Below are 16,941 nucleotides of genomic sequence, written 5' to 3'. Positions count from 1 at the left end.
AAAGAAATGTCTATCTTGAAACTTTTGTCAATCGATATTCAGCCGAGCTGAATTTGTTTCCTCTCCTATTGTTTCTGCAACCTCACTGCATTGTGTGTCACACGAAAATATGATGTAATTTAATGTACTAACTTGAACTATATAACTATTGTTATATAGTAATATAAACAGCAAGTTTCAATTTTCTTCGTTTGATAAAAGTGTGAGGTTTGATTGATTTTTAAAAATCTTTTGGTAAAAAAAGGTGGGTCATAAAATTTAATATTATCTCGATGAAAGACAAATGAGGCATAAAGACGTATGAAATATTCGGAATAATTAACGAGGTACGTTACTGTAGAAGAATGGTAACCTGGTACTTGTTCGACTGAAAAGTAAAGATAAATATACAGGTACAGGGTACCTACTTCGGAAGAACTCTTGTTCTCTTGTCAGGCGGAGAACGAAACTACTATAACAAATTTATATTCGTCAAAGTCTATTTACTTTGACCCAACAACGTTACATTTCAGACTCGTTTAACACCAACAACAACAAATTAATTAAACACAAATTATATTTATCTCGCTTTCCTCTAAGCACTCGTGAACATAGTGGTAATTCATACTTGAGAAATGTATAAAGTTTTTTTCTTTTTTTTTTTTTTTATTTTATTTTGGTTATTTTACAATTTGTCCTTGCGGACATTTGGTAAAGTGTTATATCTTGTTGGTGAAGAAAAAAAAATATAAATAAAAAATAATATAGCATGTGGGCGGCTACCCCCAGCGGGGTACCAGCTTCGTTTTTTTTTTTTTTTTTTCTAAGTTATATCTTTTATGAGGTCTATTGGGTGTTTCCTTTTTAGTCTTCTTGCGATGTTTGTTGTGTTGCACGTTTCAGCTGCCAGCTGGTTCGGGTGTGTTTCTATTCTTGTTCTGTATCTTGTTGCGAATCTGGTAATCTCCTCCTTGACCGTTGGTATTCCGAGGTCTTTCCTTATGGCCTCGTTTCTAACGTACCACGGTGCGTTTACCATTGTTCTAAGGATTTTGGCTTGGATTGTTTCTATTTTGTTTATGTGGCTTATTGCTGCTGTTCCCCATAGTGGAATTCCGTATGTCCAGATTGGCTTTATGATTATTTTGTATATTTTCAGTTTGTTTTCTGTGCTTAGTTTGGATTTTCGGCTTGTTAGCCAGTGCATTTGTCTCCTTGCTATCTGTATCTTGTCTATTATTGATTTGATGTGCTGTTTCCATGTGAAGTGTGTATCTATGTGAAATCCAAGGTATTTGACTTGCCTTGTTTGTGTTATTTGCGTGCCGTTCAGGAAGATGTTTGGTGTTATCTGTTTTCTCAATGTGAATGTAATGTGGTTGCATTTGTCAGGGTTAGCTTTGATTTGTTTGTCCTGTAGCCACTTTTCTATTTTTGTGATGTGCTCTTGTAGTATTGTGGCTGCTGTTACAGGGTTAGTGTGCCTGATTAGCACGGCTGTGTCGTCCGCGAATGTCAGTATTTTGCTATTGGTAGTTGCTGGAATGTTGGCCGTGTATAGTGTGTATAGTATGGGTCCTAGGACGCTTCCTTGTGGAACACCTGCTTTGATGTCTTTGGCTTCGGAGTGTGCGTCCTTGATTTTTACTGTGAAGGTTCTGTTGCTTATGTATGATTTTATTATTTGGTATATTTTTTCCGGGAATTGTTTCTTGATTGTTTGAATTAGGCTTTCGTGGTTTATTTTGTCGAATGCTTTCTCTATGTCCATGAATAGGGCTGTACAATATTGTTTGTTTTCTATTGTGTGTATTATTTCGTTGACAAGCCTGTGCATTTGTTCTATGGTGGAGTGTTTATTTCTGAATCCAAATTGATGGTCTGGTATTAATTTTTCCTTCTCTATTATTGGTTTTAGTCGGGCGTATATTGCTTTTTCTAGTATTTTGGAGAGCAAACATGAATAAAAGATATATAATCTATTAAAATGTAAAATATACACTGGAAAGTACTTCCTAGTGGGACAAGGTTAACTTGGAGGTTCTGTAGAAAATCCATGTTCAGGATATTAATGTGTCTGTACCAACAGGTGTACAAGCAGGTACATTGCACACTGACCTTGAACTTGTTTTGCTGACTTCATTTATTTTATATTTTAAGATATGCTGTACGCGTTATGATAAAACAGAAAGAAATGGACATACTCTCTGCTATTCCAAAAAGTGACTATGTTGGAGTGAGTTGTGGTAATAATGTTCCCATCTCTTGACACTTCCATAGAATTTGGAATTGCTAGAAAATCTAACCTTCTTACTTCTTGACCACTCCTTCTGTCCCAAACTCTCAATGTTTTGTCATCGCCACAGGTAATTAATGCAGTATCATTATTGAAAAACGTAACATGCCTGATGCCATTTTTATGACCCGAGAATACCTGTTGATGTTAATGATTAAATAAAACAGTACTAAATATTATATCTTTATAAAATATAATTATAGATACACGATAATATCTACCTGTGGTGCTGCATCTGGTTTGTTAAGATCATAAATTCGCACAAGTTTCTCATTAGAACCTGTGCACAAATAATTAGAATCAATGCTGAAGTTGACAGACTTTACAATATGTTTGTGTTGAAACGAATGAATTTCTTCTCCTTTAATTGCATCCCAGACTTTAGCATTAAAATCCACAGCTCCTGAAGCAGCTCTTGTAGCCGTCGTTAAGAAGCATCTGGAAGAGTCGGTTGACAACAAGCGAGCGTGCGAGTAGATTTACGAGGTCTTCAGAGTATAACATATGTGTATAACTGTTGTGTGTTGAATAAAGTGAACTATTTGAATTTCCAAATCCCTTCTATATCTTTACACTAAGTTATTAAATTCATAGTTTAATAAACAGGATATATACAAGGCACTCGTTCAGTTCAGCCTCACAATCTTCAATTTTGATGCACAAAGGAAATATAAATTGTTCATAAAGTACGACCTGCACTTTTTCTGGCAAACTATTGCCTATATAAAAATTACATTAAATTTGGAATAATATTGCTTTGCGTAGGTTCTGATAATAAAACAATTGAACTATTTTTAACTGGCATTTGATATATCTATATCAACTGTTTCTTCTTTCAGCAATGCCCGTTTGTCTTCTTTACTAGTAGCTTGTCGTTTACCACCAACTTTACGTTTACCTCTATTGAGTACACCATTTTCTTCTTCACCCATCATACGCAAAATTTGCGTTTGATCAGAACTTTCTATCGGTGCGATCGAAATATCACGAACAACACTTTCAGCTGACGGTGCTTCTTCTACAGCAGTATAGAGCATTGCCTTCATTTCCTATTAACCCAAAGAGGTCATTTTAATTAATAGTGCTCTGATCTTTCATTGTACAGATTGTCTCAGAATAAGTAGGAAATATTTTGGGAGTGGCTTCTGTATACCTAAACCATAAAAAGTTCATATGAGGATATGTCCTATTTGACTTTCTTTTCAAATTATAACGGTTTTTCTTTTGCAATTCATATTTCTTTCCAAAGACAAGTATTGTGTTTCTCAAGTTTCCAGCAAATACAGACTACATCTGGATATTTAAACATGGTAAGACAGTCATTGGTAAGATATCTGCAAGCTTGCATTGGAATATAAAAATACCATCTCAAATACCTTTTATGAAAAGCAGTATATAATGTAGTATACAAAATAAAAGAATAAAAATTAAATCCACTATAACTCGAAAACAAACTCAAGTAAGATATATTTATATAAAGTCTTTCTATTGTTTATATATGCAGAAGCTACTCCTAAAATATTTCCTACTTATTCTGAAACACCCTGTATATCTCCATTAGCATAGAAATAAATTTTTAACAAAGACAATTAAAATATAAATATTTTAATTTCCAAGGCTATTTTATTTTACCTCATAGCTTATGTATTGCTTACGCCATTCAGGCGTAATGTGAGCAGACAGATGTTCTGCAAACTTCATCTTGCTTCAATTAATGCAATAATCTGCAATAAACAAATTCGTTTAAATTATTGCTAAAGCGATATAAATATATAATATTAAAAATTTCCATAAAATAATTATGTATATAATAAAGCATACATAAAAGAATGAGATATATAAGTGAAGTACAAAGTGAGAAAATCATATATTATAATTGAAGAAACTTTTTTATTTCTATAGTCTATATATCTTCATAAACAACATTTACTCGATGTATTAATTTATTATTACGAACAGCGTATACCAAAAAAATAACAATATAATAAAATGAGCAAAGTGAAATATTATGATAATATAATTGCAAAGTAGAAAATGAAAAGATGAACAATTTAATCAAATGTTTCGTTTCACGCTCGTCTTTAAGGAATTAAACCACGAAAGAGGTCACATACACATATAATGCACTTAAAACCTTTGTCGGCAGTACTAAATCAATATTTTCTGAATTCGTTTACTTCATGATAAATTATTATTACTTACATATTGTAAAGATATAGGAGGAATTCGGAAATTCAAATAATTCACTTTATTTCACACACAACAGTTATACACATATATTATACTCCGAAGACCTCGTAAATCCACTCGCACGCACGCTTCTTGTCAACCGACTCTTCCAGATGCTTCTAAACGACTGCCAATCGTCCTTTGCCTCAACTCAGGCCTGGACATGCCCTGACGCTTGAAAACACACACATTCGCATGTACAGTGTAACTGTATCATCTTCCTGACGCATATATATGGATGTCTTTATTCTTACTTCTTATGTTTAACTGTCAAGCTTTACACGACACATAGCACCATTGTTTCTTCATACGTACAGGCGATATTCATTAGACGGCTACAAGTCTTTTTATTACTTAATTTAGAACGTTTTTCGCAAATATAGATAGCTTCTAGTGTCCATCTGTATAGTAAGGATTGACGAGAATTTTCCGATTAAATACCTTTGATAATGTCATCGCTCGAAGATTTATTTCAGTTAGATAAAATGCTTATATGTGATATGTATATAATCTATAATAGTTATATGCAGTTTATAATGTTAAGCATTCATATTTCGATTCTTACTTTACAAAAAAAGATTTTGTTTATATGTTTACGTACATATGTATACATACATATTGAATGTAAAAAATATATCCTCATATATATATATATATATATATATATATATATATGTATATTGTTTTTGTACAAACGTTTTATTTTTATTTTTTTTAACCGAATTATATCCATCAAATAGTTGATTATATATAAGAAAGTAGAACTATAGCACACAAATAATTACGAACATTTTTATTTGAAGTTGGCTATGTGGATTTTTGTATTTTTTATCAGATATTGAGACAATCTTTTATTATATTATTACCCTCAGAATATTCTCTCAATTAACATTTACTTTGAATTTAATTTTTAATATAAATAAAACATTTTTTCGATTTTGTCAAGCATTTTTAAATGTTATAACAATAATAAAATTTTATTAAATATATATGTGAATTCAATCTTCTACTTTGTAAAAGATTGCAACATGCACAAATATATACTTAAATATATATAAACGGAACTATTAAATATATAAAAAACAAAATATTATAATATCATAAGATAAATAGTATAATGCGTAGAAAAATGTATAAAACATTAAAAATATAGTTTTAGTAGATTGTATGATAATTATCTTTTAAGAAGTAATTATGTGTATGTATAATCAATAATAGAAGAAGATTCTTAATGTAACTCTTTTCAAATGAAAAAAAAAATTGGATTTTATTCATTATAACATATTTAATCTAATTAATATCCAGTACAACAAAAAGTAATACAAGACAAATAAGTGTACTTACGAGTTACGTTAACAATTAACACTACACAGTTTACATTGATAATATTTTAACTACATGTATCATTTATTTAAAATCTAAAATGTTTTCATATATTTAGAGCCATTTTTGGTAATGTTATCTGGAACTTTTGTATCTGTCTTTTTTTCACGAACTATTTTCGTAAAATGATTTATGCGCTTTTATTTGCTAACTTATACTCGTGTATATGATATACATATGTCGGAGATGAAAGGACACCGGGCCCCCCCGTTGGAATTATTTAGAAAAGCCCGAATACTGTAGCATTTACGAAATAACCCAGACACAGTCATTCGAAACTTGAGACAATGAGTTTAGGCTCGAGGCGACAACCGGTCGCCGAGCGTAACCACGGTCACGGGATAAACATTCCACCTAACAGAGATATAAAGTAACATAGCTTTCCTTTAAAGAATTGGCAGTACAGACACTTGACAATAAGACATTCCAACAGCCCCGCAGCTCGCCACACACAGACCCCATTCTTTGGGCAAGATGATCGCCAGATGCCGATGCATCGATTAAAGTTTATGTTCAGATAGCCTGAGGAACCGTTACAAATCTTAGGACTTAGTTAACTAAAGTCCTTCAGATTGACAAACAGTCTTTGTTCCATCAGCCTGTAAATCTGTCACCTATTGCGGGAAGTTACGGGAAAGCCTGATTTGGTCACGTACGACGTTGCCTGCTAGGAACTCTCTCTCTAGGGCGGCTAGCATCCTTTTCCAACCGCCAACATAGAAATTGACCAATTAACAGCAGCGTCTATTTCCCTCACCCTCCGAGTGGAGGCTTTCTTTGACGAATCCGATGATCTCGTGCCCTTAGGCACACCCCATCATAGTTTTCCTCTGCAGCGTCGTCGCGACGGAAAGTCATTCTTTTCTGGCAATCTGATTAGCTAAGAGTCAATCAAGCGTTCCTAGTATCGCGAGTAGTAAGTTGAGTCCGACTTAGACTTTGAAGCAAAGTATATTCGTTATCCCGTTGACCGTGGATTCGCTATATCGAACCTAGGGCCATTGTCATTAGCGTCCAGCTACCGCGTCCGATTGTCAATCTTGTATCAGCCATACTTGTGTAATAAATATCTGTGCGACAACCATGAACAACACTGGTGAAGATTCATTATACGCCCCTGCCGTCAACCCGACACATATATATATATTTATTGTAATAAACCGTTTTATAGGGGGCGCTATACAAAAAATGCACATACTATATCAGCTATACATATAATATATATATATATATATATATATATATATATATTAGACTGCACGTACTACAAGCTGCTACAAGTCAACAAGTTAACGATACACATATAGTGCCTTTGCAAAGCAGCAAAATTGTTCATTACATCAAGGTTACAAATTATAATGTTTTCTCTAAATATTGTATATATTAAAACGAACTAAGTAGATTATTCAATAAGTACTATAAAGAAAAAGAAGCTCTAAACAGGAAAGAACAACTTATCATTACTATAAAATTTGTAAGTACATTCCTCTGCTTTTTATATTTATATTCTGTTAGTTTTATCATGTTGGAAAGATTGGAATTTTGTTCCAAGCATGGTTTCAAGTTAATAAGTTGTAGTACTCATATATAAAAAACACGTGTAAATTTGTACAAGAATAATATTAGTGCCTATATTATAAGAACTAATTTTAAAAATATCATTTCTGTAAATAATAAATGTAAGACAACTTGTATTTTAAAAAGGTAGTATTAACTATGTTATCGTTATGTTTTAATTTATTAGAGAATAAAATTGATAAAATAATATTCGTAATATATTAATTTTTTATGTGTAATATAAATAATAAATTTAGTTTTTATTTTTTCAGAATGCATATTTTATAGTTTATCCAAACCTAGGATACTATGAACCGTTTACTACTATTATTATTCTTCGTTAATTTTATAAATAATAGTATATCATGGGAGACTTTTATGAGGGGTCGAAGCAAATATGGTAATCTAGGTGCTCCAATTTTATCTGAAGATCATGAACTTCCAAGTGCTGAATGGTTTACACAGTTTCTAGATCACTTTGATCCAACTGATGCGCGTGTTTGGCAACAGGTAATAAGAATATATTAAATATTTCTTAATTTTTATTTTATAATATAAATCTTTTTATTATTTTTTCAGAGATATTTCGTAAACGTTAGGTTGGGGTTAGGTTGGAGAGCACTATAAGAAAGGTGGTCCAGTATTTTTGATGATAAGTGGTGAAGCTGCAGCAAATGCTAAATGGATGGCAGAAGGTCAATGGATCGAATATGCTAAGCAATTTGGAGCGCTATGTTTTCAAATGGAACACCGCTTTTATGGACAAAGTCATCCTACTTCGTATGTAACATTGTTTATAAAATATATAATTGATACATTTTAAGTTATAATGTTACGTTTTTGTTATCTGCAGGGATCTCGGCGTGAAAAATTTAATGTATCTTTCATCGCAACAGGCACTTGCAGATTTGGCTTACTTTATAGAATTCATGAATATTAATTACAAGTTACCAGCTGGTACTAAATGGATTGCATTTGGAGGATCATATGCTGGATCATTAGCTGCTTGGTTGCGTAATAAATATCCTCATTTAGTACACGGGGCTGTTTCTGCTAGTGGTCCTTTATTAGCAGAAATTGATTTTCAGGGTAAATATAAGATACACTTAAATATAAAAAATATTTTATTTAAAACAGAAGTGTTTTATATTAATAATTATACTTTATAGAATACTTTGTTGTTGTTGAAAATGCCCTCAAAGAATATTCTGAAGCATGTGTAAATGCAATACTAGAAGCAAACAAACAATTTCATATAATGTTACATCGTCCTATCGGTCAACAAGGAATAGCTAAAAAATTTATGTAAGTAAAAGTAAAATTCTTCATTTACAAATCAAATATATCATTATTGAAAAATTATTTTTACTTATAATTTATGTGATCCAATCAACGAACATACCAAACGTAATGATATTTCGAATTTGTATGAAACAATAGCAAGCATCTTTGCTGGTATTGTACAGTACAATAAAGACAATCGTAATAATTCCGCAATGGCTAATTTAACTATCGATAGTGCCTGCGACATATTAACGAACGAAACATTGGGTATTGCTATTGACAGACTTGCAATTTTGAGCACTAAAATATTACAGGCATCAGAAAAAAAGTGTTTGGATTATATGTATAATAAAATGATTCATAAACTTCGGAACATAACATGGGCTAGCGAAGAAGCAGAAGGGGGTAATGTATTTTTTTACTTATACTATTGCTGTTTTAATTTTTATTTATTGTATTTTAAAATATATTTCTTGTAGGACGTCAATGGACGTACCAAACGTGTACAGAATTTGGATTCTTTCAAACTTCGACAGCACGCCCAAAATTATTTAGTGAAACTTTCCCAGTAGATTTCTTTGTGCAACAATGCATTGATATATTTGGCCCAAGGTTTATTTAAAATTACGATAAATACATTTCTCAATTATGATAAATCATTAGCTATAAAATTATAACATTTCCGTATTCTAACAGGTACAATATTCATTTGCTGAATTCGGCAGTGAATAGAACAAATATTCTGTATGGAGGATTAGATTTAAAGACTACAAATGTAGTATTTGTACATGGATCAATTGATCCTTGGCATGTTTTGGGAATTACAAAATCAGCAAATCCGCAAATACCTGTCATTTATATTGATGGTGTGTACATATTAATTGAAATTTTTCATTTTTCGTGTAATACAAAAAATTTATTTATTATTATGACCATAGGTACTGCTCATTGTGCCAATATGTATCCTCCTTCCAAAAATGATCCACTTCAGTTGAAAGCTGCCAGAGTTGAGGTTGGACATTTAATAGATGAATGGCTGCATAATTAAATATGATATTTTTAACGCTGTGTGTGCTACATTTAACTACTTTATGATAAGTAGTTTTTTATTTTTTTAAACAAAAATGATGTATTAAAAGAATTAAATTTATCTTATTAACTTTTTGAACAATTTGTACTTTCCTTTATGAACTTCTGTGAAACAATTATGATACATAAATATTTTTAGTTGAAACAATTCGTGCATAACTAAGACTAAAACTATGTACGTACATAACAAGTTACTGAAGATACACGAGTGTTCACCATTCTGTGTTTATGTTTAAACAACTAGAATGCATGTATAGATACAATTAAACAAGTTTGCCCATAATGGCACTATTACAATTTTTTGTAGATTACTGAAGTATTAAATAAATACATGTACAAACTTACTACGAATATCTTACGTCAGTCAATGAATAAATACATATCTATTAATTATATATGTTTTATTCTTGACAAGCATGAGAAAAGATGTTCAACTGGTTAAAATAATACTAAACACAAATAATTTATTAAGGTGTTTTAAAATCTGCAAAAACAGATCTGACATGAATTTGAATAAGTGCAAAGTGTCTTAAAATGAGCACCATAACTAAATGAATTTTGATTCTGATATGTATAGCGTCGGCCTTTCCTTAACGGTACCATCTTCGAATATCGTTTCGTTATGAGTTTGTTCGATTCCTTTAAGGCGAGGCCAAGGTGCCCATTACAGATATTGATCAACCGAGTATGCGTATGATTTTCATAAAATATTGTCAATCCTATTATAATCGAACATTCTTATAATAGTTTGTATCGAATTCGTTTAAAAATTATTAGAATTCGTTTGATCAGTAATTATACATATACATATATTACTCTCTCATTTTTTTGGCATATCCTTCGATCAACTCGTGATCCTCCTACATTCACAACTTTCATCTTTGACTTACGCTACTGCAGTATACGGTATTTACATTACGTAACAAGGTAGTCGTAAATAATTTACTGTATAACAGAACAATAAATGTAGGATGAATTAGTTTTTCTATCTACGAATCACGCGTAAAAATTCTCCTACGCAACGTTTGAATTGTTCACCATGTTGTTTTAAGTTTCCATTTTAAATGGAGTTACAAATTATTTCATAAATGATATAGCAGAATACATGGATGGATGGTGATTTAATGCTAAAAAGAAGATGAAATATAAGAAAATTTATCCACATGAAACTTTATTTCTAAAAAAAATGATTTTAAATATTTGTCAAACGTTTGTTATGATATATATGCATTTGGTAATATTTTATTTTACTAATTTCTTCGTCAAATGACTACAAAATATTGTTCTAAGAATATTAGATATACATATACATATTTCTTGAAAAAATTTGGGACAAAGATTTATAATTCATGTTAAATATACATTCTTCTAAGTAAACTTTGAATTGTAAATGGAAAACAATATACATTTTTGATATTCTAACTTAGAATTAGCTGAATTACTAGAAACAGTTAGTTGAATTTTAAACACAAGATTTTATACATGTTTCAAAATGTATATGTGTAATTTAGATCTAGAATATTATAGAAAATGTCAACGATCCACCTCAAAAGATTTTGAGATAGATGTGCTTTTCTATAAAAAATAAAGTTATTTAGAAATTAAAATTGAAATTAAAGCAATGTATGAATTCATTAATTTTTTTCTTAAAGAATCAGATCAATATATAAAATTCACATACTACTGTATTGAAGAAATAAAAAAGAGATGTTCTTATATATAAAAATACACATACACAAGAAGTATTTCACTTATGTAAACAAATTTGTCTGTACAAATATTTTTAAATCCAAATATTACCAAATAAACATTCAATTAATTATATCTTTCACATTCAACAAATAATCAAAAATACATTTGCTGAAATTAAAACTCTATATTGAAAGAAATTTACCTTACATTTTGTACGTATTTCCTAACATAAAGTCACCATCTTCCAGTGCGTCACCATTTATAAAATATGCATACAGCATAAAAAATACAACTTGCTCGTGATCTAATCGCGACTCGTCACAATAATCGATTCACCGAAAATCTCAAAAAAATAAGCGGTTCTAGGTAACCGATTTTATGTTTAGTATCTGTGATGAGACTGAGACTGCCTCCACTCGGGCGTAGAGTTACCGTGGTGATGATGATGATGATGATGATGGCGTTTCTTGTCAGAAATGCTGGCGTGCTTGTTAGACGGGTACGTGGCTACATCGCTCACAACTAATTCTGAACCATCTCTCTCGGTGTTGTTGCCACGGTAATTTTCTCGGTATCCTGATTCATCCAGGGTCTCCTTGCGACGAAGAGGAGGATGATTGGTCTTATGACCGGCCGTCTCATGCAGATTTTCCCAAGCTTGACGGTAATATCGATTCAGTCCTCCTCGACTCTCAGAGGAACTGCTTCCAAAGCTGGCCACGGTATTGCAATCTGGAGATGCACGGTGTCGGTAATGCTTGCTGCTTCTACCGCGATTTCTGTGTGAATAGTTTAACAAATATTTATTATTATTTCAACTTCGAGACCTTTATGCATAATGATTTACTGGTAATATCTGTAGGTTGACAAAATGATAAGTTGTACAATTTTTCTATTTTATATAGAACATTAGTCGAATAAGACTATTGAATGGTAATTTGTTAAATTGATGTACAGAAGTAGTTTTCTAGAAAACTAATGTATAGAAGGTAACTTATAATTTGTAATATGTAAAATTTCACTAATAACATTAGTTGTATTGTGCAAGAGGGGCCAAGTAATATTTTATATTACTGTTTTATTTTTCTAACTTGAAAACAATACAATATTATTGTTGTGTTTAATTTATACACCTTGGATCTAAATTTATAGCATAAATGAAGTCAGGAGAGATTCTCTAGTTCAAAATAACACGAAAATAAAAAGATAAAATTGCGTCGAAGATTTCATTTTATAGAAAATCGTGTTTGGAAACTTATCACATAGGTATTCATGTATTTGATTGATTTTCGACTGGGTAGGAGTAAGGAATTGACAGGATGTTATTCTACATACGAAAATAAATTAAATTTTTTCGACCCGAAAATATAGAATAAGATTTATTCGCTTAGAGTTTAATTTTCAAGAAAATAAAATTTGAAAGTTTGTTGAATATGCGATTTCTTGACCGAATAGGATCAAACTTTATTTTCTTCAAAAGGAAGCTTCAAACGAAAAATTTCTATTTTACATTTTTATAGGTAAAATAGTCTCTTGTCGATTATTTATTCCTGTATAGCTGGGAATGAAGCAAATATATATGTACTTGAAAAGTAACACATATACATTTTTTCGAAAATAAATGCTTCGATGTAATTTTGTTATTTGTTACGGCGGGCTAGACGGTCAGTGCGACGTACCTTTCGGTCTGACCGCCGACGCCTATCTCTCGTCAAACTGACCTGCAGTAACCTAAGGAACCACCATAAACCGAATCTTTTCAACTTAATTTCGATTCATACAAATATTATTCGGTTTATGGATGGTCATTTGAACAGTCATTAGGTTTATTGCACTCTCTTGCTAATTACGGGGAAAGCAGATGTGTCCCGCTAAATGGCGGGTTTTTCCCAAGACCAAGGCCACCCATGAGCCAAATATGCAGGAGACTTTCTCCTCGCATTATGTTTATTAACTTCGGCTATAACCAATGGGCATCGCGGATCGTGTGAACAACGAATCCGGGTCCTTGGTTCGGTAAGGGCACACCCAAACCGATCTTTCCCCCTAAATGGCATGAGATGAGTCAGTCAAGTACAATTCTAGCCACCGAGGCAGTAACTTCAATTCACGCCAACGAGACAGTCGATTCTTGGCGTCAACATACTTCGGACGGTTCTTGCACTCATTCGGCAAGCTAGTCTAATAGTTTCACACGATATCGGGATTCATCGCGTTAACCGGTATCAATTTCAACATATTTCTATATACGTTCCAAGTGTTGTGAAAAGTGCGAAATAAATAAAAATATATAACTGGAGACTACAGTTATTTCAATATAACCACCCCTATTATCGTAACTGAAATCAGGGGATTGCCCTGCTCGCGGTGTCGATTCGTAGATCGTAACGGGAATTTACGACTCCCGTTGACGCGCCTAACGGAGACGCGTCTCCCCGCGAAAGGACGAATTAACATTATTTTTATTTTGAATTTAGAATCTCGCTGATTTCATTCGTTTTAGACCCATAGTGTATTTCTAATTAATAATTTATGATCTTCCTTCTTTCTTCTTAGGAACATATATATACAGTAAGCAAGATATATATGCGGTTTGTTGTATTATCGATTTGGCTTTCAGATATTTAGATTGTTCCTTATAGAAAATTCTTATTCAAATATTTCTGGTTTTTATTATAACACTTAAGTTGAGAAACTGAAGCCAAATCGATTGTTTCATTTTGTATTACGTATGTTTGTTTGGGAAACATAATTTAGCGAAGTGTAATTGAAGCAATTTGTAGTGAAATCATTAGCAATACCATCACCAATTTGAAGATGGAAGGAGCACCAAATAGTTAGATATAGATATATTAGGAGTTTATTATAATTTAAATCTCTTGTGATTTTTATTAAAATTATTTTACTATATATAGTGAGCCATTTTCTAGTAATCATCGCATTTTTCCTTCAGCATAGCTTATTGTACAACCAGAAACTTTATGAAACATTATCAAACTATGCTATTAAATAAATTTTAATATTCACAGATATAATTGTGAATACAGAGATAGTAAATTTTAATTTGTTGAGATTATACAAATATGTTTAGTTGTCAATTTAAAGTTCTATATTTACAGTAACTTCCAAAATTGTTGTAACACTCTTTAAAACTGAATAACTGCTTAAAAATAGGACCGCACGGTTTGAATATTTTTGATAAGTTAGGAGGATTGGTTTACTAGATGACGTATAAAAAAAGTTCTAAAAAAATTGCAATTGGTTGGAATCGTCAAGAAAAAAAGTAAGGATCGCATTTCCCAAAATTTTTTCTTGGAATTGTAATGAAACTTTAAACAACATTTCGAACATTTCTATCAGTTATACATGTACATATATGCCGAAAATTTTATTAAAATTGGTTGACGCGAAAACAAGCGACAGGCACCGAAAGACGTAAATTTCAGGCCATTTTTCACCATCTTTAAACGTTTGCAGCTCATAGCAACGTTAACCGATTTCGATGAAATTTTCAGCATGTATGTAACTGATATAAATGTCTAAAATGTATCGTTTCAATTTTCATTACAAGCTCAGACAAAGAAGTTGCGGAAAATATAATGTTTACTTTCTTTCTTGGCGATTCCGACCAGTTGTAGTTTTTTCAAAAAATTTTTTTATACTTGATCTAGTAAAATAATCTTCCTAATTTCTAAAAAAAATCCAAATCATTTGGTCCAATTTTAAAAAGGTTATTCAGTCTCAATGGGTATGGTAATTTTGAATGTCGCTGGAATTTTATACATTCAGTTTTATCGTATTCAGTCATAATTATATCATGCTATTATTTCTTATTATTTAAGCCTATAAATATCAGTTAATTAAAGTTATCTGACAATTTAATGATGCTCCACGTTTTTAACCCGAAGTAATAGAAGAGTTATAACAAATATAACAACAGGAAGTATTTTTACGACCAATGAAATATCGAAATACAAATAATTAAATGAAAGTTCGAAAACAGTTGAATATGTGCATTAGTACTAAATTGTTGAAACAATTCACATGTATTGAACAGAGGGAACATAGTGGGAAATAAAATATGGAATTACAGCGACATTTCAAGTTGAAAAGTTAAAACCTTAGAATTAGGTATTAATACACTAACAAAATATATAATCTAACTTAAATGTAACGACAAATTCTATTTAAAATTAAATTAAAAACAAAAAAGGAAACAAAAGATATATATTTCCATATTGCATAAATTGACATATAGTGGAAATATCTAGTTTGTGCAAACCTATAACATAAACCAGCAAGCAAGTAGAAACATCCAGTTTGCTCAAGTCCGTATAATTGACGAATGGAGTCAATAGGTTGATCACGTGCCGGTTTATTTGATTTAAACATTGATATTATCGAATCGAAACTATCTCTTGAATGCCCTTGTTCAAAAGTGTTAGGACATCTCGTATTTTTAATAAAATGTTGGTATTTGTTATAGATCATGAATTTTCAATTACAAGCCTGTTTTAATAAAATCATTATGTATATTAGTAGTGTATAATTTCTTCACTGTACAAATACTATTTCTTGATGTCTTTATTATATATTTAATTTTTTCCAATTTTGAGCTAATATAATAACTGTTTTATGACTTTTGAGCGATGGTGTATAACGTCCCTCGACAACAAGATTTGAACGTTAAAGAGTTAATAAAAAATCAGTGCGAATATCAGTTTAGAACAACTTTTCATGCGAATTGAGTTATGTTTAACAGTCAACAAAATATTATTATATTTCTTCCGCTAATTACTCGTTTATTTGCGATTACTTCGTCTTATTAAGCTATCTAGCAATTACTTTTCCTTTATTTATTTAAATCACGAACCATTATTAATCGATGGGCAAGTTATCTTAATTCAGAGACAAATAATTTTCAGAAACTGAGCAAATTTTTTCATAGAACACTTCATCCCATCAAACTCTAAACTTCTCACTATACGTATATTCTTCCCTTAAATCGAATCTCTTCCATTAAGGATAGTGCCCAATCCTATTTAAACGATGTGCTAAGAGAACAGTACACATAGATGAAGCTACTTGGGGGGAAGAAAGTGCGTGAACGCTGCATTGACCTGTGTGCGTCCGGAAGAAGAGGAGAAGCTTTAAAAATACGTGGTAATCGTGGTGAGCGGTGGTGAACGAGCTATCGCTATATATGGGTGCTCATTATAAACGTTGCTCGTTTACCTTGACTAGTAATCACTCGCGAGGGTGGCGCATGGCGGTTGTAGTGGTACGTGGTGATGGTTGATGTAGTGGTGGGCGGTGGTTGCGTGGAGGGTGAAGGCGATAATGGTGGACTATATATGTATATATATAGACTATATAGGAAGTAATTGTTTGATAATCTTAAAGGACAGGGTTGGAAAGGTATCCAGCGCGAT

The 16,941-nt window shown here is 31.6% G+C and overlaps 1 protein-coding gene and 1 pseudogene across 2 annotated transcripts; one reads left to right on the top strand and one right to left on the bottom strand.

The window, feature by feature from the left end:
* Positions 1-2,511: 2,511 nt before the first annotated feature.
* LOC132915686 (solute carrier family 53 member 1-like) lies at positions 2,512-5,018 on the bottom strand. Of its 2 annotated transcripts, none has more exons than XM_060975514.1 (3): positions 4,733-5,018; positions 3,908-3,999; positions 2,512-3,324 (listed from the first exon to the last, which is right to left on the bottom strand). In XM_060975514.1, the coding sequence occupies exons 2-3, from the start codon at positions 3,974-3,976 to the stop codon at positions 3,070-3,072; spliced, it is 324 nt and encodes a 107-aa protein (XP_060831497.1). In that variant the 5' UTR covers positions 3,977-3,999; positions 4,733-5,018; the 3' UTR covers positions 2,512-3,069. The 2 variants fall into 2 exon arrangements, with proteins under 2 accessions (XP_060831497.1, XP_060831498.1); XM_060975515.1 differs by lacking the exon at positions 4,733-5,018 and adding an exon at positions 4,300-4,391.
* A 2,445-nt stretch (positions 5,019-7,463) lies between these two features.
* LOC132915681 (putative serine protease K12H4.7) lies at positions 7,464-9,899 on the top strand (annotated as a pseudogene).
* The last annotated feature ends 7,042 nt before the right edge of the window (positions 9,900-16,941 follow it).

This window comes from Bombus pascuorum, unplaced genomic scaffold, assembly GCF_905332965.1.
Source record: "Bombus pascuorum unplaced genomic scaffold, iyBomPasc1.1, whole genome shotgun sequence".
Lineage (NCBI taxonomy): Eukaryota > Metazoa > Arthropoda > Insecta > Hymenoptera > Apidae > Bombus > Bombus pascuorum.
Note: the sequence above shows the minus strand (reverse complement) of the source record. Positions and strands in the feature narration are given on the sequence as shown.